Source organism: Eutrigla gurnardus (assembly GCF_963514095.1).
Source record: "Eutrigla gurnardus genome assembly, chromosome: 2".
In the NCBI taxonomy this organism is placed as follows: Eukaryota; Metazoa; Chordata; class Actinopteri; order Perciformes; family Triglidae; genus Eutrigla; species Eutrigla gurnardus.
Genome location: NC_139916.1, coordinates 31450115 through 31474400, shown reverse-complemented (window position 1 = coordinate 31474400; position 24286 = coordinate 31450115). Strand labels below are relative to the sequence as shown.

Sequence of the window (24286 nt, the reverse complement as noted above, 5' to 3'; positions counted from 1 at the left end):
TTTTGCTAATAGTTCGTTTTCTGACTAGTTTACAATCAAAAATTGAATCCAACAGGTCAGTTGGAGGACGTAAGGGAGAACATATAAAGTTTGGAAAACAAAATTCCGAAGTTGCAGATATCGATAAAAATGTGGTTTGGGAATGTGATATTTTTGTACCAACTGTTCAAAGGAGGCAAAGCTGCCATCAATATACAGATCAGACAGTGATACCATACCTCTTCTGGACCACATATCAAAGACCCCATCTATTAATGATGGGACAAACATATGATTCAGTGTAATTGGGGCAGCCTGAGAAAGATCTATAAGTGCAAAGGATCTTCTGAATTGGTTCCAAATCTTGATTGAGTGCAAAACAACAGGGTTGGAGGTAAAGTTAGAAAAGGGCTGTGTAAATGGCAACTTAGAACACAGTAAGGCTTTTAAAGAAGTGGAATTTACAGATGCCCCCTCCAGATTTAGCCATTCAGTGTCAGTGTTATCATTATCGTTATCCATCCAATATAACAGTACTTGAATGTTAACCGCCCAATAGTAATACAAGAAATTAGGGAGTGCCATCCCTCCCATTGAGCGAGGTCTCTGAAGTACACTTCTTTTTATCCGGGGCGGTTTTTTGTTCCAAATTAAACTTGATATCTGATTATTTAATTTCGTAAAAAAAGATTAAGTTAAAAAGATGGGAAGGCACTGAAATATATATAAAAACTTGGGCAGTATATTCATTTTTACTGTATTAATTCTTCCACCCAGAGAGAGAGGCAGGGGATCCCATCGTTCAATATCCTGATTTAAGTTTGATAACAGGGGCTGATAGTTAGCAGCATAGAGATTCTAGTTTATCTGTAATCCATATGCCGAGGTATTTGAATTTTTTGGGGCTAATTTTAAAGGGGAGTGAATTTAAGGATGTCTCATCATTACTAGTGCCAACAGGCATCAGCTCACTTTTTTGAACATTGACCCCGTAGCTGGATAGTTTGCCAAATTCTTTTAGTAATACCATTAGCTTAGGAAGACTCAAAAGGGGTTGTGATATATAAAGTAGCATGTCGTCCGCGTAAAGCGAGACTTTGTGCTCCTCCCCTGCTCGGTGAATTCTAGTGTTGTAGTCAAGACCGCATCAACCGAGACCAAGACATTACCGAGACCAGAGAGTACCGAGACCGAGACAAGACCAAGACTTTTAGAGGTTGAGACCGAGACAAGACCAAGACTTTTAGAGGTCGAGACCGAGACAAGACCAAGACCATATAGATCAAAGGAAAAACAACAAAATGGGAGTTTTTTAAAAATAAATTTAATTTAAGTTTGCTCTTAAATAAATGCAACAACAAAAACAATCTTTGTGCTGTTGTTTTCATAGCAGCACAATGAATGAAATAAATCTCAAGTCTATGGCTGTGTCCGAAATCACTCCCTACTCCCTATATAGTGCACTATATAGGGAGTTCGCCATTTTGTAGGGGTGTCCGAATGTGTAGTGAGCATTACTATTCCCTATATAGTGCACTCAAAGTTTCCCACAATGCATCGTGAAAAGTAGTGTACAGCCGATGGTCACTAGCCGAGCAAATTTTACCATCATGCATTGCGCTGAAAGACAAATCGCGAAGGGACGAGAGGAGAGAGAGCAGGAAAAAGCGGAGGAAATATGAATAATCGTACAATAATAAATGTTAATATTTAATATATGTATTGCAGAGCAGATCAAGACGACACAAACGGCCAAAGTGTGATGTTTTCCTTTATTTACTTTAAAAAAAACGCGATATATATTAATTATTTATATATGACTTTGGGCGAGCGGCGGCGGCCGGCGACAGGCTGCAGGGGCCGGCGAAAGTTGGCGCTGGCCGGCGGCGGTGGTGGCCGCGGCGGCCGGTGATAGGCGGCGGTTGGCGGCGACAGTTGGCGGTGGCCGTGGCGGCCGGCCAGCCGGCCGGCGATAAGCTGCATTAGCCGGCGACAGGCGGCGGTGGCCGTGGCGGCCGGCCGGCCGGCGATAAGCTGCATTAGCCGGCGACAGGCGGCGGTGGCCGTGGCGGCCGGCCGGCCGGCGATAAGCTGCAGTGGCCGGCGACAGGCTGCGGTGGCTGGCCGGCCGACGAGAGGCGGCGGCGGGGTATTCGTCCGTCAAAAACCGTCACTCAAACCAAAGCGCCGTATGACAGTCTGAACACTATAAAGATGCGGAGATGAGGGACAGATTGTGGCGAGCGATCGCCGAGGAGTTTGGGATCGGGGACGGACTGCAGCCTGTTCAGGTCTGGTGGATCGCGGAGATGTGGGGTGCCGGTAGTGCTGCAACCTGGTCCTGAAGTCCACCTGGACCCGATCGGGATCGTTGAAAATAAAAATAGCAGTGAGGACGATGTAGTGATCGTCTCATTATTGAAAATTATTTTTTTCTCAAGAAATGAGACGGCCACGGAATCCCCTTATTGCTGGAGGACTCGTTCTTTTGGTTTTGTAAATTTTCGCAACGAATATGTAGCTATTAAAAAATAATTATCCTGGTAATTTCTCTGCGTGAGCGGAATCTGACACGTATTAATTATGCGTCAGGACAGGAAAAAAACTCTTATCAGTAAAGCATGGACAAAAAGCCTATCAGCAATGGTCTCGACCGGTCTCGTTCAAAAAACCCGAGGCCGCCCGGTCCGAGACCGAGACAAGACCGAGTAAAAATGCCGTCGATACCAAGACGAGACCAAGAACCTAAAAAAATGGTCTCGAGACCGGTCTCGAGACCAAGACCGATCTCGAGTTCTACAACACTAGTGAATTCCTCTGATATCAGTATTTTGCCTCAGAGCTAAAGTTAGTGGTTCCATTGCAACCGCAAAAAGAAGCGGTGACATGGGGCATCCCTGTCTTGTACCACGTTTAAGCTCGAAGAAAGGGGACAAATTATTATTAGTACGAACAGCAGCCATTGGAGAAGTATATAAAAGTCTGCTCCATGATATGAATTTATTGCCAAATCCAAACCTCTCTAGTGTGCTGAAAAGATAGCCCCACTCCACCCGGTCGAACGCCTTTGCAGCATCAAGTGAGAGGACGACCCCTGGCACACCAGGTGGAGAGGGGCTATAAAGGATGTTAAAAAGGCGTCTGACATTGAAAAAAGAGTAACGGTTCTTAATAAAGCCTGTTTGGTCAGGTGATATAATGGAAGGAAGAACCCCTTCTAGTTGGCGTGCCAGAACCTTGGCAAGGATTTTTGCATCCGTGTTAAGGAGAGAAATTGGGCGGAATGAATTGCACTCTAGAGGGTTTTTTCCTTTTTTGAGAATTACAGAGATTACTGCTTGGCGCATGGTCAGAGGTAGGGTCTTAAGTGAAAGTGATTCTTCAAAAACTGACATTAGTAAAGGGGCAAGTTGGTCTTAGAATTTTTTGAAGAAATCTGTCGGATATCCGTCCGGCCCTGGGGACTTGCCGCTTTGCATAGATCTGATTGCAGATATTATTTCCAGGGCCGAGAAGTCTTTCTCCAATGAATCAGCTATGTTTGGGTCTACGGATGGAACATGTAGGGATCTTAAAAAATCCTCCAACACTGAGGGTGCAGTTGGACATTCTGATGTGTATAATACTTGATAGAAATTTTGAAAACAGGAGTTTTTGAGGCTATCTGTACACTTTGAACCTTGTTCCTCATTGATTGCAGGTATAGTCTGATTGGCAGTTCTTTGTCGTAACTGATGTGCGAGAATACTTCCAATTTTTTCCCCATGTTCATAGCATCCGTGTCTAGATTTGGAGAGGAGATACTCCGCCTGTTGCGTTGATAGGATATCAAATTCGGTCTGCAAAGACAGACGTTTTTTCACTATGTCAGGAGATGGTTGATGGCTATATAACATATCTAGTTCCAGGATTTGATCTGTTAGTTCTTTAAGGCGCGCTGTATTTGTTTTCTTCTTATTTGCGCAATAAGAAATGATTTGGCCTCGTAGATAAGCTTTTAAAGATTCCCATATAGTTGAATATGACATTCCTGGCGTTTGATTAGTCTCAAGAAAAAATTGTATTTCAGATGAAATAAAGTTAGTAAAAGACTCTTCTGATAAGAGAAGAGGATTGAGTCTCCAAGGGCGGTAACTATTTTGTGTGTTAGGAATGCTGATTTTCGTGGTTAGCGGTCCATGATCTGAAATGACTATGGCATCATAATCACACTTAGTTACAGAAGATAGAAGTCTTTCATCCAGGAAAAAAGTATCTATGCGAGAATAGCTCTTATGCACTGGGGAGAAAAAGGAGTATGTTCTAGCAGTGGGATTACGAAATCGCCATACATCCACTACACCATATGTTTTAAGAAAAAGCTGGATTGTGTGTGCTGATTTAGACAAGGACGTCTTTTTAGAGGAACTGCGATCTAAGGTAGGGGAAAGTACACAATTTATATCGCCACCAAGGATAAGATGGTGTGATGTCATGTTTGGTAGACGAGAACATTTTTTTGAAAAGAATTCTGGATTGTCCCAGTTTGCATAAATATTGGCCAGGATGACCGGAAATGAAAAAAGTTGCCCTGTCACAATAATGTAGCACCCTGCAGAATCAGAATCGACATTAGCCATTGTAAATGGTATATTTTTATCAATGAGGATGGCTGCCCCCCTAGTCTTTGTGTGGAAATTAGAATGATAAACTTGTCCTGACCATCCTCTTTTTATTCGGAACAGGTCCGTTGCGTTGTGCGCAAATGCGTCTCCTGAAGAACATTAAAGCTATTTTTACCCAGATTTATTTCAGTCAAGCTTATATTTAAATAAAACATGCAATAATGTATTTCCTAATCATTAGAAAAGTGTAGTTTCATGTAAATAACTTCTCATGTCTAGAAAAAGTAAAAGACAGTAAAACATTGATATTTTGATAGTTTACACTGACTCTTACATGCACTATGCATGGGTTTAGATTGACTGATAATATTGTATGTAATTTAAGCAATACAAATCATGTTCTTTGGTAAAACAAATAAGTTATTCAATCATATTTTCTCTTTTTAATATATTGCTCCTTTATTTTAGTTTGGATTATTTATTGCATTTAAATGTGCCTGGAACTGTGGAAACCTGCCTGTGAGGTCTCGGTGACGTGTACGCACTGCGCGCCGTCAGCCAAACTTCCACTCCGCCAGCTGTAATTCGCCTTGAATGAATGGACTTTATTTACGCCTTGCGCCGAGAGTAGACCAGGTTGGAGCTGGCGGGCTTTCGGCGAAGTCTCGGCGAGGCTTTTTGACGCCTCCCCCTGCTGCGCCGCCACACCCATCTTGGCGCAGGCGATCCACCAAACTGCCAAACTGACCATGCGCAAGGCTGCGCGGGTTGAAACTTGCATTACGCCGGCTCCGCCACCCTGCGCCACGAAACTAGGGCCCAAAGTAACAAAACCTCCGCTGCTTCGAGCTACAGCCGACGTTTAACTCCGTGGAAGTCATTGAACCACCTTCTCTTGTCCGTGTTAACTTCTAGCGGCCACTTGCTAGGGTAAACTGATGGACTGGGTCATGTTAAAAATGTGATTTAACAGGTTTTAAAGAGAGTAGCCAGTCACGCAATCAATGGTTTGAATTAATATATTTTGAATGGCATTAGCAGCTAGTAACCCGGGTGAATGGAGACAGCAGACTTGACTCACCGGGTTCAGTTTAAGCTCTGGTCTACCATTTGAAAGATTTGTCAATTGAGCCAAAATTGAGCCAATAGTAGCCATCAATTTTCCGATCCAATCCTCGCTCACTCTCCTGCTCCTGCTCACGCCTCGTCCCGACTCACTTCCACATTTGAAACTATGAGCGGACAAGACGCTTGTTGCCCTGAGCAGTTCAGGTATGGAGGGAAAGCAGAGCAGGAGTAGCAAGCGGCCTCTGCTTGCCCCAACGGCAAAGGCTGAAAGAAAGAGAAAGTCTGTCACTGAAAAGACAGACACAAAGCGGAGATGCAACGTAAAGAGGGCTCAAACATGAGTAAACCTCGGGTCATCATTAGAATGGTGGCGAAAGCTCCAAAGATATGGATCTGAAGAGCGATGCTGATACAGCGGAGGTTCTGTTGAACAGCATGGCTCTCACGTCTCACGCATTTCAACTTGTTCACACGCTCACACCCACATCTAGTATTTCTCACGCAGACAAATTACCGGGATCATTAAAAAGACTTTCTCTTATTTTACAACAATAGTTCACCGAAATGTGTTTCTGAAAACATTTTATGCGAGAAATAAGCTATGCAGTTGCTGAATCTGTCTTTATTTTAGATCACCAACGGTCAGTTTAAAAGATTTTCGAGAGCTTGCGGGAGGCGGCACCCCTGCTTTTTTTCAAACCTTTCAAATCGTAGACCAGAGCTTTAAAGGTTCCAGGGGTGATACGAGTGAATAATACGTAAGTCAAGATGCAACCTTATTGAGATTTTAAACATTTTGCAATATGAGTAATACCAGAAGGTTTAACTAACTATTTGCAACAATAAAAACAATCAATACTGAATCGAAACAATATTACCACACAAAATATCCCGATACTATGCTGTTTGTTCGATTTGATGTATTTCTCTTCCCTCAGCTACGGCTGATACAGTATGTCATATACGGTATGTGCATGTATGAATATGTCTTTATTTCTTTCGGTATACTGTCATTTTAGAAATATTAATATTGAATAGTAATAGTATTAAATAGCATGAGTCATGAGTTCTGCATAGTAATGAGTGATTCTGGACCCACACAGAGATTGGAGATAGTTAAATACATGGAGGAAAAAGAAATCTCTGGTTCTAGCAATCTGTGCTATCCTCGAGATGCCACAGAGTTCCACCAATCACGGTGCAGGTTTGCTTCCCATTACCTTTCAGTGCTTTTATTAGTCCTCACCCTCTCTGCGTGTAATACTCATTCTGGCCTAAAGACTTGATAAGTGTGTCTGACAGATACACTGTTCAGCCACCTCCCATCAGAAAATTGAATCTAAATAAGATTTTCCTTTCACCATGAGAGTCCCATTTGTGTTGCGTATGATACACGGCGGCAGTGTTGTCGTAGATGTAGTTCTTTAATTAAAAGGCAGTGTTATGCTACTCTCTAGCGAGTCTCGGCAAGTCTTTTTTTTAAAGCCAGACTACCCTGCTACTGGACTGCTTCATCAGTTATCTCCTTACCTGGGAAAAGAAGAAATTGCTGATAGGAAGCCTGTGCTTCCCGCTCGGCTAAATCAAATTTGTTATGAAGGAGAGCAGATGGGATTAAATCTCGTCTCAATGTCCTAGCTCTTGTTACCTGAGCAGGCAGTTGGCCTCCTGACACGGCTGGCAGGTGGAACGATGCAAGCTTTATTTACTCTTTGTTAATTGACTTTACATTGAATTCAGTTGATAAGTGTGATCTTCTTTTGTCAACGTAACAAGGGATTATTTGATTGCAATTGATTCTTGTGTCTTGATGTTTTATCAATAGAACAAAAAGACGTACTGCTTCATTATTGGCTACTTGAGACCTGCTGTGACTGTGCTCCAGTAGCAGCAGAGCTTGGAAGGCTGCAGTCATTCTTCGTACCAGTGTGTTCACAAGATTCTATCCTTAGCTTTAGTAGATTTGATATTCACCAGAGATGTGTATATCAACAACAACAACAAACAAAAAACACCGGCCCCATGGGTCATCTTGTATTTCCTCCTTCAAGCTCGAGTCCTCAACCAGAGGTCTAGGAGCCAGAGGGTTCTTCGGTATCTTAGCTGTTCCTAGGACTGCGCTCTTCTAGACAGAGATCTGGGATGTTCCTGGACTCTGCTGGAGTCACTGTCCCAGTTTGGGGGTTACAGCTCCGAGTCCTCTGATAGCAACTGATGATTTTTTCTATAACCACCAGATGGCCAAAAGAATCTCTGTTGACTTTTTTGTAGTCATTTAGTTAATGTATTCACCTGAGTTTTGTTTGCTCTGTCTTTGTTCAGTCTCTGCAGTTGAACTGTGCCTTAGTCCTGTCCTCTGGTTTGTCGGTTCCAATGGAACTTAGCTGACTTTTTCTAGCTTTGTGCCAGTTTTTGAGAACTGTATCTTTTGGGATTTTTTGTTTTGTATATTTTGGGACTTGTATCTTACCTTGATGTAGTCACAGAGAAGTTTTTTTCACTATTGCTGCTTTGTACATGATAAAGTCCAAGATCCACCAGGAAACCAAACACCATCCTGTCTGGGTTCATGACATCATCCAGAGGTGCTCGGTGGATTTCACCAAGCTGGATTCACTGGATCTAGCAAGACCTACGTTGGCTGGTTTACCACAGCTGGAGGAACCCAGAATAAACTATTTAGCTGTGATTTAAAATCAATAACCAGATGAAAAGGATGCTGAAATAACTCCATAATGATGGTGATCAGTAAAAAGTGTGAAGTCATGCTTTGTTAGGTCTGTCTGCATGACAAGCTAACTACTTTTAAAAAGCTTGTTTTCTGAATGGATATCAGATCAGATCAGAGGTAGGCTATGCATATAACATTGTAGGAGTTCCACAAACACCATCATAACATCATGGAGCAGATTGAAGTATTTCATCTGGCTCAAATACAAAATGTGCCTCATTTGTTTGGCTTCATTCAGGTCTTTGAATTGACTCCAATAGTCTATAGTCTATAGACTTCAATAGTCTATATTAGTAGTAGTATAGTATCCAATAGTGTGGATGATGACGTACCCCAAAACCCCTGTGCAACAGCCTGTGTATTGTTTTTATAGAACCAACAACTCCAAAAGTTATTAATCTTCCATCTATCTGATGGTGTTTCTTGATCTGGTTAAATGTATTTTATCCTATCAGTCATCTAAAACATAAGGTGTTTATCTGTAATATGCAAAAAAGTTGCCCAAATAGTGTCCTAAATACTGCTGTTTCTGTGGTGTCGGAGCATCAATTGATGTTCGTCAAATGAGGCGTCTCATTTATTGCTTTCAGTGTGTTGGGGCCCTCAGAGTGTCTCTGCAGGGCTCCGTCCCCCCAGCTGACTGCATAATGAGCTGCTGGCTTCATTGGGTGCTAAATACACACAGATTGTGAGTACAGACTTAATGAAATGTGCAGTGCATGTTTACCCTGTGCTTTGTTAGTGACTCTCGCCTTTAGTCTTGTTTTTACAAAGGGTTAGTTTACTGTTGGGATTTGTGTTGGATCAACAATCCGATTAAGTTGAGATTCAATATGGAGTCAAGGTTTCAGTGATAGTTGTTCCAACGTACATATCTAAGCAAATGTTAATAATTAGCATTTATATGCCATGACTTATGTACTGTAGGGTGAAATCTGAACTAGTTTTACTATCTTTTCCTGAGTGGGGATTATGAGTGTTATGTGTGAGATACACTATATTGCCAAAAGTATTCGCTCACCTGCCTTGACTCCCATATGAACTAAAGTGACGTCCCATTCTTAATCCATAGGGTTTAATATGACGTCGGTCCACCCTTTGCAGCTATGACAGCTTCAACTCTTCTGGAAGGCTTTCCACAAGGTTTAGGAGTGTGTTTATGGGACTTTTTGACCGTTCTTCCAGAAGCGTATTTGTGAGGTCACACACTGATGTTGGACGGGAAGGCCTGGCTCTCAGTATCCACTCTAATTCATCCCAAAGGTGTTCTATCGGGTTGAGGTCAGGACTCTGTGCAGGCCAGTCAAGTTCATCCACACCAAACTCTCTCATCCATGTCTTTATGGACATTGCTTTGTGCACTGGTGCACAGTCATGTTGGAACAGGAAGGGTCATCCCCAAACTGTTCCACAAAGTTGGGAGCATGGAATTGTCCAACATCTCTTGGTGTGCTGAAGCATTCAGAGTTCCTTTCACTGGAACTAAGGGGCCAAGCCCATCTCCTGAAAAAAGAACCCCACACCATAATCCCCCTCCACCAAACTTTACACGTGGCACAATGCAGTCAGACAAGTACCGTTGTCTTGGCAACCGCCAAACCCAGACTCGTCCGTCAGATTGCCAGATGGAGAAGCGTGATTGGTCCCTCCAGAGAACGTCTCCACTGCTCTAGAGTCCAGTGGCGGCGTGCTTTACACCACTGCATCCGACGCTTTGCATTGCACTTGCTGATGTATGGCTTGGATGCAGCTGATCGCCATGGAAACCCATTCCATGAAGCTCTCTACACTGTTCTTGATCTAATCTGAAGGCCACATGAAGTTTGGAGGTCTGTAGAGATTGACTCTGCAGAAAGTTTGTGACCTCTGTGCACTATGTGCCTCAGCATCTGCTGACCCCCGCTACGTGGTCTACCACTTCTTGGCTGAGTTGCTGTCGTTCCCATCGCTTCCACTTTGTTCTAATCCCACTGACAGTTGACTGAATATTTAGGAGTGAGGACATTTCATGACTGGACTTGTTGCACCGGTGGCATCCTATCACAGTACCACGCTGGAATTCACTGAGCTCCTGAGAGCGACCCATTCTTTCACTAATGTTTGTAGAAACAGTCTGCATGCCTTGGTGCTGCTTTTATACACCTGTGGCCATGGAAGTGATTGAACACCTGATTTCAATTATTTGGATGGGTGAGTGAATACTTTTGGCAATAGTTTATGTTGACAGAAAAGAATCGGGTAAAAAATTTAAATAGTTATTGGAAATGAAAATAGTGAGTGGCATCATTCTCAACAGATTACTCAATGTCAGTAATGTGAAGCAAAACAGGCAACAAAAGAAGCTAAAGGAAAAAATTTTGGGGGAAAAAAGTGAGTAACGTTACATCCTGGTACCCAACACACAGAGAGACCTGTTGTTATAGTAACGTTACATCCTGGTACCCAACACACAGAGAGACCTGTTGTTATAGTAACGTTACATCGTGGTACCCAACACACAGAGAGACCTGTTGTTATAGTAATGTTACATCCTGGTACCCAACACACAGAGAGACCTGTTGTTATAGTAACGTTACATCCTGGTACCCAACACACAGAGAGACCTGTTGTTATAGTAACGTTACATCCTGGTACCCAACACACAGAGAGACCTGTTGTTATAGTAACGTTACATCCTGGTACCCAACACACAGAGAGACCTGTTGTTATAGTAACGTTACATCCTGGTACCCAACACACAGAGAGCCCTGTTGTTATAGTAACGTTACATCCTGGTACCCAACACACAGAGAGACCTGTTGTTATAGTAACGTTACATCCTGGTACCCAACACACAGAGAGACCTGTTGTTGTCAACGTTACATCCTGGTACCCAACACACAGAGAGACCTGTTGGTGGAAAGTCTTGAAAATTAGGTATTTTACTTTTAGTCATATCACAAAATGAGATATGAAAAATATTCTTTCACATTGACAAACAAATTTGACTAACATGTTATTCATGGTACAATTCAAACAGGATAAAAAAAGGCACCATTAATACATGGCGGTGGCGGTGCACTGGAGGGGGCATGGCTTCTCCTCTTTATTCCTGTCTCTGTGTGTGGACAGATTTTGAACCCAACTGTCACTTTCCAGTTGTATTTGAGATCAGAATTTAGGCTGCCTTTCATGTTAGTCTCGTGAGATTTTTGAATCAGTTAATCTCTTTCAGGGAAACCGGTCAGATTCTGTGGGCTTCTCCTCCCCTCCATGAGTGAAATCAATAATTAATCAACCATTAAACGAATCCACACCGCAGAAAGCGACATTCTATGAGTGTAAATATCAAAAGTTGATTAATTGCTCATAATTGCACTGGCAGGCTCTTTCCAAATTCAGCCTTCAACAAACTGACCGGTTGACTGACCTTGGATCAGTGAAACGTTTAAATCCCCGGGAAACACAGTGACACCAGCTCGGTGACCACAGTGGGAGTTCTGGCTGGTGCCGAGAGCCTTCTCAATGAAAGGAAGAAATCAGCTTGGCTCTTTTTTCTTTCTTTAACTGAAACGGCTGCTGGCATCTACAAATTGAAGGTGATAAAAATCTGTGTAAAGTAAACACTAATTGGGTCATCTCTCCACGCAGTGAACTTATTGCAGCATTCTAGTTCTTAATTGTGGAATTGTCGGAGTTCATTTGGAATGCTAATGCAGCAGAGACAGCTGGTGAGAGAGTGTGTGGATGAGTCTGCTGGGACCAGATCCAAATTCACCCATGGCACTCTCCCCCTCCCCCTCCCTCTGTGGTGGCTGAGCAGCTCAGGTAGGAGAACGCAGAGAGATGGCAGGAAGGAGCATGCATGTTGCTGTGGTTATCCCCAGGCTCCTCCAGCCTTCCTCCTCCTCCTCCTCCTCCTCCTCCTCAGACCACACAGCTCACCAAGAGGGAACCATGTAATCGCTTCGGCATCATTTAACCCCATTACAGTAAGTCACACGTTTCAGAATGCAGGGCTGAGATTCTCTCACAGTCATTAGCAGTAATTAAATTGGTTGTGGTAAATGTGCCAAATGATCACCCCCCAGTCATCAGCATTAAAGTCCCCTCCCTCGATTTGGTTATTATAAAAAGGGTTTCCGTTAGCAAACTATATATTATATATGGACATTTCCATATTTAGACATAAAGCAAGAGGTAGCTAATAAAAGTAATTTTCCCCTAAACACGAGACGGGACTGAGAGAGTGCCAGTTGGAGAGTTCAGCTGTGTGTTGTGGTGGCGATGATCGCTTCTCTCAGCAGGATGTCAAGCGTGTAACAGTTTGATGGAGGAGTTCTTCAGACGCGATGCCATCTTTCTATCTCGGACATGGTCCGATAAGATGGATTCATCTCTCCACCACAGTCGAGTGTCACCAAGAGAAAAATAGTTGCACACAATAATGTCTTTCTACAGCGCAGCTGTGATTACCGCTTGAATGAAAGGATAAACCATGACTCTCTTTTCTCCACTTGATTCTGCTTTTTTTCTGATCACAGATTTATCATTTTCAATACGAAGGTCATGTTTTGGTAAAAAAAAAGAAAGAAGGTAGAGCCATTATTTGTGAGGCTGCTCAACCTTGAAGGCTGTTTGAGGATTTGTTTGGAATGTGAGGTGGGAGGGAGAGATTTTGAACAGGCTCAGCAGCTCTCATGCCGAGCCTTCAACCTTCATAAAATGGCCAAATATTCATGCTTCCACTTTGGCTGCTGGACTTGACCTGAGATAAAGGACTGGGGTTCGCCTTTACCACTGTTGCGCCTCTGATTGATTTAGTTGTTGATCACGGTTCACTCCGTGATAAGTGGCAGATCACCAGGAGCTTCAAGAGTTTTAAGTGATATTTCCCAATTCTGATTTTTATTTTTTATTTTTTTAAGTCTGACCTGCTTTTTCTAATTTTATTTCTCTGAGTTTTTCTGAACTATAATTGACATTAATGCTAGAGACTAACTGTTTTCAAACAACCTGAAATCAGTGTGAACCTTCAACAATTTTACTTGTCATCTATTCGGGTTATTTACAGTAAGAAAACAAAATTCAAATGAATAAATATTATTAAATTATTAAATTTTTCATTCATTATTATTGGTTAGAGCTTCCAGTGTTGGAAGAATTCTAATTTGTCATGTCTGAGGGTTTCTGTAGTGTTGGTTTCCTGTTTTATTTTGTAGTCCTTCTGTCAATTCTTTGCGAGAGCAACATTTAAAGTGCCGCACACCTCGGCCGTTCATGAAAACAAACGATATGCCTATTTCCATATTTAACAATTACTTTCTGGGGCGACTGTGGCTCAGTTGGTAGAGCGGGTTGGCCAATATTCGGAGGGTAGGCGGTCCGATCCCCGCCCTTGTTACTGTGTCATGGTCGTTGTGTCCTTGGGCAAGACACTTCACCCAGCTTGCCTCGTGTGAATGTGTATGACTGCTGTATGTTTGAGGTGGGGGTCGGAGGGGCCGTAGGCGCTGAATGGCAGCCACGCTTCCGTCAGTCTGCCCCAGGGCAGCTGTGGCTACTATGGTAGTTTACCACCACAGGTATGACAGTGTGTGAATGAATGGAACCCGGAACCCTGTCAGAGCACTTTGAGTATCTTGAAAAGCGCCATATAAATCCAATCCATTATTACTTTCATGCAGACATATAGTAATTGGAATAGTGATGATAAATGTGTGTGGACAGTGATAATAATTGAATGGTTTTTTATTTATTTATTTCAATCATGTTACAAACTTGACAAAAACAAAACTAAAACCACAAATGAAATGTAAATACAGCAACCGGTCAAACAGGAAGGAGGAGCTGCTGGACCCGAAGCTGGTCAGTGAACCAGCTGTTTATAAAACCAACAACATGTGGAGAAGTGGACGACCGGCTTTTTGTAGTCCATTATTGTAGTTTCTCCAGCGCAGATGCACGTCAATCGCCGGTGCCGATCATCAGCTGTCAATCATCAGCGGCATTATAATACGTAGTTTAAGTCCGGTCGGATTCTCTGAGCACCGCGGTCGTCTTTTCCTAAATCCTTTTGAGTTCTCCTATTGCCTTTCCTTCACCCCGTGACGTTTTCCCCAGAGGTCAAGGAATAGGAGTTAGGACCTTATTTTTTGACTATTTGACTGCACCCAGGGTCTGTTCCACATGTTTAAAGAAAGTGGTTTTCAAGGGGGGGGGGGGGTATATTGTGACTCCTCCATAAATGATTGCACATACATTTGCATATGTTCATGGTCGATGACAAGGAATTAGGATGAATTCAAAACATTTCTGATATTTTCTGATATTTTCTTCTTGATTAGTTGAATTTGAAGTTTGAGAACCACTGTTTTAAGGCTCTTCCTCCACAGCTGATGTTGGACTTTACTATTCTGCTGTGCTTGTTCAGTACACCATTTTTTTCTGTTTTTCTTCATGGGTCCACAAGATTGGACTATGTAGATGAGGGCCATTGAACTATATTGTTCAGGGGGCCACATTTTTTAGGAAGCTAAGGGAACGGGGGCCGGACCTTTTCTCCACCTACTCAACCCCTTTCTTGCCTAATTTGTGATTATTGGGTACAATTTCTGGCATAGACTCAAGATGGTAAATGGTCCTCTATATATAGCGCTTTTATCCAAAGCGCTTTACAGTAATGACTGACATTCACACATTCACACACCGACGGCGGAGTCAACCACGCAGGGCGACAGCCAGCTCGTCAGGAGCAATTAGGGTGAGGTGTCTTGCTCAGGGACACCAAGCACTCAGATAGGAGGAGCCGGGGATCGACCCGGCAATCTTGCGCCCGCTCTACCTCCTGAGCTAAACCCCCCCGCATTAGATAAATTACACACATTTTTCTCCAAGACATAGAAAATAAAAATGTATTGCTCCTTACCCAGGGAGCCTGGATATGTTTTAAGAAGCGGAACCAACTATGAGGAATACTGAAAAAATATTGTAATTTAAAACAAACTTTAATTCTACATCACCTAAACTTTTGGATCAAGCCCAGATAAAGCCACCTGCACTAGACTCGGTTAGTTAGCTGCAGGCTGCTATGAAAACCAAGTATGCATCAAGAATAGTTTATTTGCAGAAAGTTTCTGAGCGATAGAGACACACTGCGTGCACGTAACCATAGTAACGCACTGTCTCTCCAGCATGCACATGTAAGAGACGCTGACCGAGATGATTCTGGTCAGCATGGGAGGAATATAAAGGATTAGTGCATATTTCTCACATTCACCCTGATGGTCTTATTAAGTTACAGCTGTTCTACATCTATCATCTATGAGCTGACGTCACTGTGTCAGAAAATCAAGGCTTTATTGTGGCAATTTGTCTGTTGTTTGCAGGATTTTTTCCCTTTTCGGTTTTAAATGTATTCATTTGTAAACGGAAGTGATCCGCTTGATTGGCCCATGGGCCTGACGTCGGTCTGACATCTGACCTGATGTTTGACCTGATGTCGGGTCTGTTTTGGGTCTGATGTGGGGACTGTATCGGGCCTGAAGTCGGGCCTGATGTGGGGCCTGTTTTGGGTCTGATGTGGGGACTGTATCAGGTCTGTTTCGGGTCTGATGTTGGGCCTGATGTCGGGTCTAATTTGCCAGGTGCATGATGCAACATGTATGACTGTGTTGGTCAGTCTGATTGACATGGAAATGGAGGTAAATTGAGTGAAAACTTTACCTATTTATGTTAGCACTACTCAGCTTATGGCAAACCATTTAAAATGGCCATTATGGTGCCATAGGTGTTGTGATGATTTGGTACCTGTGGTGCTTGAGAGGAATCCGATGGTAACCACCAGAAGAATGTCAGCGTGATTGTTCAGGGAGGCACAAAGAAGAGAATCCTGGTTCAGTCTGTTATTGACCACCTGTCGTCCACGTGTCTCTTCCAGGTCTGAGCCTCAGTGGGACATGATGACCCTGCGCTTCGGACAGCATCTCATCAAGGCCTCGGCTGTGTTCCTGCAGACGGAGCTGTCCTTCGCTCTGGTCAACAGGAAGCCTGTCGTGCCCGGACGTATCCTTCCATTACTTCCAGGTGAGAGGCCGGCCTGCTGGGCCCAGTGGTCCCTTTGTTTGGCGTCAACCTGTCGATGCAGACAGAGATGTGTTGAGTAAGAAGCTGAATTACAACTCACAATGACAAATGACACAGTCGGGGGGGGGGAACTGTTGTCAGGGTTGTAATGTAAAACTCTCTCAGGCTTTAGCTGATCAGTCTCAGGGTCTCCAAACATCACAAGGGGTGATGTTTTATTGAACCATATCTTGAGTGTCATGTATAACAAACGAACCTTCAAACAGCTTTTAAACAACCCGAAGAGCTTTTCATCTGTAATCAAACCAATTCAGATAAACTAATGTTCCTGTAAATCACTAAACGTAGCTAATATCATCCTGCCTGGCAAGCAAGCAAGTAAGTAAGTAAGTAAGTGCCCTCATCTTTCTGTCAGAATAGACCAATTCTAAAAGATTGTTTCACTCTTAAAGGAGACGTCTTCATACTTGTATTTCTACATTTCTACATACAAAGCACATTATTGATCTCCCACTGTATTGTCTTTATATCTGTATTCACCGTCTGTTTGAAAAGCGCCGTTTCAGTGTGTAAATGAATTGCATTGCTCTGCAACAGCTCGGGTTCATGTTTACTTCCTGTCAACGCTCGTCATTCACATGCACTGCAATGAGGATCATATATGTAAATGAAGGAGGGGTCATTATGTCATCGTGACAGCATTCTAATTTTGCATCGGGGCCAGTATGGGTTGCTTCGACTTTGCTTTCACACACACAGAAACACATTACGTTATGTTGGCTGATATTTTGTTATCTGAATGTAATGTTTCTGTGACGAGCAACTGAATATAGTTAAAGTCAAATGTGGTGTAGAGCAAGATGATGGTGGTTGTCACGCTGGTGTCATGGCAACATGAACATCAGTACTTGTTTTCCACTCATAGCTGGTGTCCTGCTACTCTTTTAGACTTTAATACCAGACATACTGAGGATCTACTGTTGTTTTTTTAATTTGTAGCCTACACATCAAACAAACAGAACTACTTGAGCTTTACAGTGTTTTTGAAAGCTCTAATGAATCCGATGCAGTGTGTTTGTTCTGGGGTCACAGCGGGGATTTGTGCTGAAAAGTGCTTGTTGGAGCCAATCTTTCTTTTCATAAATGCAAATGTAGAATCACAAGGTATAGGAGAGGATGCAGTGTGCACATAGCTAAAGAGTGCAAACACTACAAACTCACTGAACTGTGTTGTCACCATGACAGTTGACGACAATCTCCATTCTCTTTTGTACTAGGCAAATGGGCGCTGAAAACAGCTGCATGTTGTACTCTCTCTATTTCTACGTGTAGCTCTATGGTCCACATGAAGGCTGTGGTGTTTGAGTCAGGAGTGGCTGCTTGTACATGGGATCATTTGGGTGGCATGGGATCAACTTTATGGCTTCATATCATTCTGTAGTGCAGACTTAATGTATGGAAAGGTCGCTTGAATGTCGGACGCTCAACATCACGGCTGGGTGTGGCCTGGTGTGTTGATCCCAGCTGATCCGAGTGTGGAAGAAGCACGTTGTCGCCACCAGGCCAAGATGGTGAGACCGGGTTCAGTTACTCTTTAAAAACTGCAGAACGGGCCACCAGGATGGCTTGGTGTAGAGTTGGCGCCCCACGTACTGAGTTTAGTCCTCACCGCAACCGGCAGCCCTTTCTGCAATGTCGTCTCTCACGCTCTCTCTCAATAAAAGGCAAAAACGGCCCAGACTAGACTAGAAGCCTGGAGAGACTAGAAGCCTGGAGAGACTAGAGGCCTGGAGAGACTAGAGGCCTGGAGAGACTAGAGGCCTGGAGAGACTAGAGGCCTGGAGAGACTAGAGGCCTGGAGAGACTAGAAGCTTCTAGCTAACGGGAGGGGAAACGACAAACTCAGCTGCTGATTCTGAGGGTTAATGCAGGTTCCAATGCCACAGCATGAAGGCTTAATTAATAGCAGAGCCCCCCAGTTCATCCTGTGTTGTGTGTCTGTGTTGTGTGTCTGTGTTTTGTTGTGTTAGTGTTGTGTGAGTATTGTGTCAGTGTCTTGTGTCTGTGTTGTGTTGTGTCTGTTAGCGTGTGTGTCTGTGTTGTGTGTCTGTGTTGTGTGTGTTGTGTGTCTGTGTTGTGTGTGTTGTGTTAGTGTTGTGTCTGTGTTGTGCGTCAGTGTCGTGTCAGTGATCTTTCAGTCGATCTCTGTCTCATTGTTTCTCTCCGACTTGACTTGAACATTCGCTGCTCAATGGAGCACTTCCTAAAGCCTCCTGTTGTTGCCTGGCAACAGATGCCGTCTTTGCTGAGTGAACCTGACCTTGATATAAAGGCTTTATAAGCAGCTGCACACACACACACACACACACACACACATACACACACACACACACACAAAATAACAATGGTTGAAGGTTACCCTGGCGACACTGTGCCTGATTGTTTGCTCTCCGTTCGTTGGTGGATCGTCGTGTTCCCCATGTTTAGTTTACCTGGAAATATTTCCAGGTGTCGTGCTGAGGGGAAGGAGCTCTCTAGCCAGGGAAACAGAAGCAGAAAACGTTACTTTTTTCTATTTTTCATTGTTTTAACCACCTTGAGCAAAAAAAAATAATCTTGAATTAATTTGCATAATTTCCATTGCTGATTTGTTTGAATAATGTGCTTATTCTCTTTCCGGAATGATAATCAGTTCTTGGCTTTATTCTCAACTTCTCAAGCACCGCTTTCCTCTCTCACTCCTCCGAGCCGAGATTAACTTTGGACCGGGGAGACTTCTCTCTCCGCTCTGCTGTGGTTCTACACCTCCACACAGTATGTCAGCATCACTTCATCAGTTCTCTTTAAACACGGAGCCGTGTCGCTCTTGATTGCAGACACCTGAACGTCTGAGAAAGTGGAGATTTCTATCAGAATGAGTCTGTGCCGGTTTCTGCAGATGGAAATCACATATCACGGGACAGATGCTTCCATTTGAACATCCATGGAACATATTTCTTAATAAGGATGGGCTTCGGGAGAAATATGATTACTGACCTGTAATGTCCATTTACAATTACTAGGTTACTACATTGCAAACCTCTGATGATTCATCCATCAATTTATTGTTGACAGGTGAAAGTGAATCACCCCTTTATCACTCGGCATTAGTCACAGTGGATGTTGTTATTCCTGTAGCAGCCTAGGGCGACCTTTGCATCCAATAATAAAGCAGCATTTTGTTTTGTCATTTTCTAGATTATATCGTTGTAATGTCTTCTTTAATGTAAATGGGTGATGCTGTTCTGTGGGTTTTTGACTTACTTACTTCAACAAACCGTTAATGTTGATTCTTATTCCCGGTTTTCTTCATGAATAGATGGTTGTGTGGTTGAGTTACTTGGAAGAGAGAAGCCAAATCAGTATGTCAGTTAAAGCAGGGGATCCCAGACTTTTCAGCCCGCGACCCCCAAAATAACAGTGCCAGAGACTGTTGACGCCCACTATCCCCGGAGGACGATACATAAGAAAACAGCCGTATCCAAACACAGCATAACGACAACACAAAAGAACAGTCTGACAACCATGATATGATTTTACATAAACAATTTACTATCTGATAAAAGCAGAATATCTCAGTCAAAGTCATCTCCATGGAATTTATGAGTGAACATGGCTGCTGTCATGTACAAAGCCCCCTTGCAATTGATGGATGGATGGATGGATGGATGGATGGATCTTGTTGTGCAGCACTTTGGAAAGCCTTGTGTTTGTTAAATACATGCTATATAAATAAAGTGGATTGGATTGAACAGAAGAAGCAGATATCAAAACTGAGAAGCAGAAGATTAATTTGAGATGCAGCTCAGCAGTGTGACTCAAGTTGTTCTAGTCATAAATCAGAAATAATTAATTGAATAAACTCAATTGTGAAAGTGTAAAATGTCTTAGAACATCATGAGTGAAGTATGTGATGGCTATACCCATAATCTATTATGGCTCATGAGTTGTTGCAGCAATTTGTGGGTTGATATATTTATTACACAGTTTTGGTGCTAAATTTAACATTTTTCTATCACTTGGGAATTCATAAAAATTATCATCAATCCCTCCAAAGTAGCACATGAAGAAACCGATGCCTCGAGGAACACCATAGAAAAAGTTAGGCTGTGACTTGTTATCAAAAACTTTTCACTTTTGGAGATTTCTGAGAGTTGCACCTTTCTGTGATTGGACTATCCAAACACCCTTTTTGTCAATTTATCTGGTAAAACCATCCTTCCCCTGAATGACCTCGGCCTGTAGTTAGTAGTTATAAAGTTCCATGAGGTGTGATTATCCGACCGGTCACAACAGCTCCTTAAATACAGTGGAACACATGAATGAAACTGGGTTCATTGGATCCCAAAGGATTCTACTTGGACCCACTTTAAATGCAAATCAAGACCCGGTATGTACAACCATTCTAATACACCATTTTAGAATAGGAGAAAAAAACACATTTATACTACATGCCCAAAACTGCATGAGAATGGGTTCTGTTGGAACTTGGAACAGATATGCCCACTCTCCCTTTCATAGCCATGCTTTATGCTTAAGACTTATAGGGAACCATAGAACACATGTTTATTCACATATCTTGAGGTTAGAGGTCAAGTTTTCATTCTCTGAAATGTAGCCTAAAGTTTGGAGCGTCATTCCAGTGCACTTTATCTCACCGTAGGACAGGGAAAACGTTGTTTCGGTTTCTTTTGTGTGGTACATGGAAGAAATTGACAAATAAAAAGTTGAAGTTGAAGTCATTCAACACCCTTTATATGATACCAGTAGCTTCACGCTGACTGTAAGACTGAGCCTTACAGCCTCAAGGACATGATGTCAACCGGATCACTAGTGGGTAAGTGGTTATTTAGATTATTAACAGAGTTAAGCACATGCACACATGGGGCCCTAGTTTCGTAGACCAGGCGCAGTCAGCTTTCAGCGCACCTGCGCCGCGCCGACGGGGTGTGTCCGCCTGGACTTTGCAAGTTTAGTGCACCGCGCAGGCTCGCGCAGGCACACCTCCCGTCTCGCCCACCGGAGCAAGTGGGAAAGAGGGAGGAGAAGAAGGCGTGAGTGGGAGACGAGGAGGAGACGAGGCGTGGACTGGGATTAATACAGCCGATTCAGATCTTCACCAATCAAATGAGCTGCTCTCCTCACCTTTAATGCGTTAGGGGAGGTTCAGTGCCAGTTCCGTCACTTGACAACCCGATGACAGAAGCAGCACCGCCGCTCCCACAACGTGCATCACGCGCTGTGCGCGCGTATCATAATAATAATGCCGATATTATAAAAAACAGGAGAGAGAGAGGGAGATGTTTTGGTCCGAGAGGCTGAGTTTCCGTTACGCGTGCCATCCACCTTTGATCTGACGTCAGATGTGACGGGACAATCTATATAGATATAAATTCACGTGTTGATTCAATTAGTTGCATTAAATAGTGTTTGTTGTTATTATTTATTGCATTTAAATGTGCCTGGAACTGTTGAAACCTGCCTGTGAGGTCTCGGTGACGTGTGCGCACTGCGCGCCGTCAGCCAAACTTCCACTCCGCCAGCTGTGATTCGCATTGAATGAATGGACTTTATTTACGCCTTGCGCCTTGCGCCAAAAGTAGACCAGGTCGGAGCTGGCGAGCTTTCAGCGCAGTCTCGGCGAGGCTTTTTGCCACGAAACTTCCGCTACGCCAAGCTGAATCTGTGACGCCTCCCCCTGCTGCGCCGCCATACCCATCTTGGCGCAGGCGATCCGCCAAACTGCCAAACTGACCGTGCACAAGGCTGCGCAGGTCGAAACTTGCATTGCGCCGGCTCCGCCACCCTGCGCCGCCACCCTGCGCCGCCCTGCGCTGCGCCACGAAACTAGGGCCCATGGAGTCCTCATGTAAAACACTGACGTGTGTCTCCGTGGGACTGCTGGCAGCTGCAAAGCCATCAACCGCTATGTGTTTACTCAGCTGATTAGTCAGGTTAGGGTTAGGGATCTGTATGGCTGTGGTGTGTGGGATGGCATCCAGTCATTGGTTAGTGTAGCCTGAACCACAGAGAGTGAGTTTAATTAGGGCTGCTATCAATTAACAACATTTCATCAGAGGAAATAAAAACTGATATGGAAATTTTGTACTTCTTGATGAGAGATATCTGAACTGAAGACTTACACATGAGAAGGTTTGGTGTGAATGTAAATGTGTCCTGTGACCTGTGGCCTGTGGCCATTTGTGTGTTTTGCAACCCATGTGTGCCTTGCGACATAGTTGTGGTTTATGACCCAGGTGGGGTTTGTGACCCATGCAAGGTTTAGTTAAACATTTGAGTTTACGACTTCCATCCCTGTGAACTGAGTGAAAACACACCCACAGAAGATGGATAAATACCATGTTTGTCTCAAAGCACGAGGAGTCTACACTTAGTAACAGACCAGCATGTTGCTCTGTGAATTCTCCTCTTGATCAAGATTAAATCCCTGTTTGGACCTTGAGCTGACTCCGATCTCCTTCCTCCAGTTCTAAACCATCGGGTAATTATTTTAACAAAAACGTCTCAGGAGACAGCACCCTTAATAAATGATTAGAACCAGAAAACATGCTTCCCCATGTCACGGTGGCTCAAGGATATAGACACACGTCATGCCCGACACTTATTCCTCCGGTCGATGTGAAACACACATATGGGAAGTGGCTCCTGAATGACGTTCTCTTTATGCTCCCATTGTGGTGGCGCCGTGCGATAGTGTTCCTGCTTTGTGAAGGTTACACACTTACAAGCTGGATCTCCCTACAACACGCCTACTGGTCTGATTCCCCCTGAGACCAGGCTCACCAGTCTGATACTGCCATGGAAAGGCCCCAACAACATACACATAAATTATTTGATTAGGTATCGTTTTTCTCAAATAATTCATTAGACCAAGAGCTGATTACACACATCTAGTAATCCTATTAAAATGTATAATTAGTCAAATTTTCTATCGCTCTGCTGAGGTTGCGAGTGGCATGGGAAAAGGGTTGCAATTAGCAAAGACACAATGCTCGCCCTCGTTATCCAGCGATCTCACGACACATTAGTAGACGCTCAGGCAGGGATTACTGGAGCAGCATTTTCCTTTCTGTCCACTTCACATTACTGAGAATCACAATCTAGTTGTATCAAAACCTTTGGTCGGTAGTAAGAGCCGTGTTGTTATTTTCCTTGTTTTTTGAATGGAGTTCTGCTGATGGACACCAGCTCAGAGCGAGGGGATCGTGTCCTGCTTTAATATTCCTCTAACTTCATTTGTTGACTTCATCCTTCTAGTTAGCTATGCTAGCTAAATCCTGGACCTGAAGCTTCTGTTTTGACTGCTGCAAAGTTGTGAATAACTGCCCCACTGGGGCGGAGCCAATCCCAGCTGACATTGGGTAAAGGCAGGGTTCACCTGGACAGACCATGACAGGGCTGACATGTAGAGACAGACAGGTAACCAGTCTATCACAGGGATACATGTAGAGACAGACAGGTAACCAGTCTATCACAGGGCTGACATGTAGAGACAGACAGGTAACCAGTCTATCACAGGGATACATGTAGACACAGACAGGTAACCAGTCTATCACAGGGAGACATGTCGAGACAGACAGGTAACCAGTCTATCACAGGGATACATGTAGAGACGGACAGGTAACCAGTCTATCACAGGGCCGACATGTAGAGACAGACGGGTAACCAGTCTATCACAGGGCCGACATGTAGAGACAGACGGGTAACCAGTCTATCACAGGGCCGACATGTAGAGACAGACGGGTAACCAGTCTATCACACGGCCGACATGTAGAGACAG

General features: G+C 43.6%; 1 protein-coding gene across 3 annotated transcripts in view; it reads left to right on the top strand.

Moving 5' to 3' along the window:
• Positions 1–24286, top strand: part of fhit (fragile histidine triad diadenosine triphosphatase) — a 533523-nt gene that overhangs the window by 215697 nt on the left and 293540 nt on the right. For all 3 annotated transcript variants that reach the window (XM_084025971.1, XM_084025973.1, XM_084025972.1), the window contains one exon: positions 16301–16425. In XM_084025971.1, coding sequence (XP_083882097.1) covers positions 16320–16425 — 106 coding nt within the window. In that variant the 5' untranslated portion in view covers positions 16301–16319. The remainder of the gene's footprint in view (positions 1–16300; positions 16426–24286) is intronic.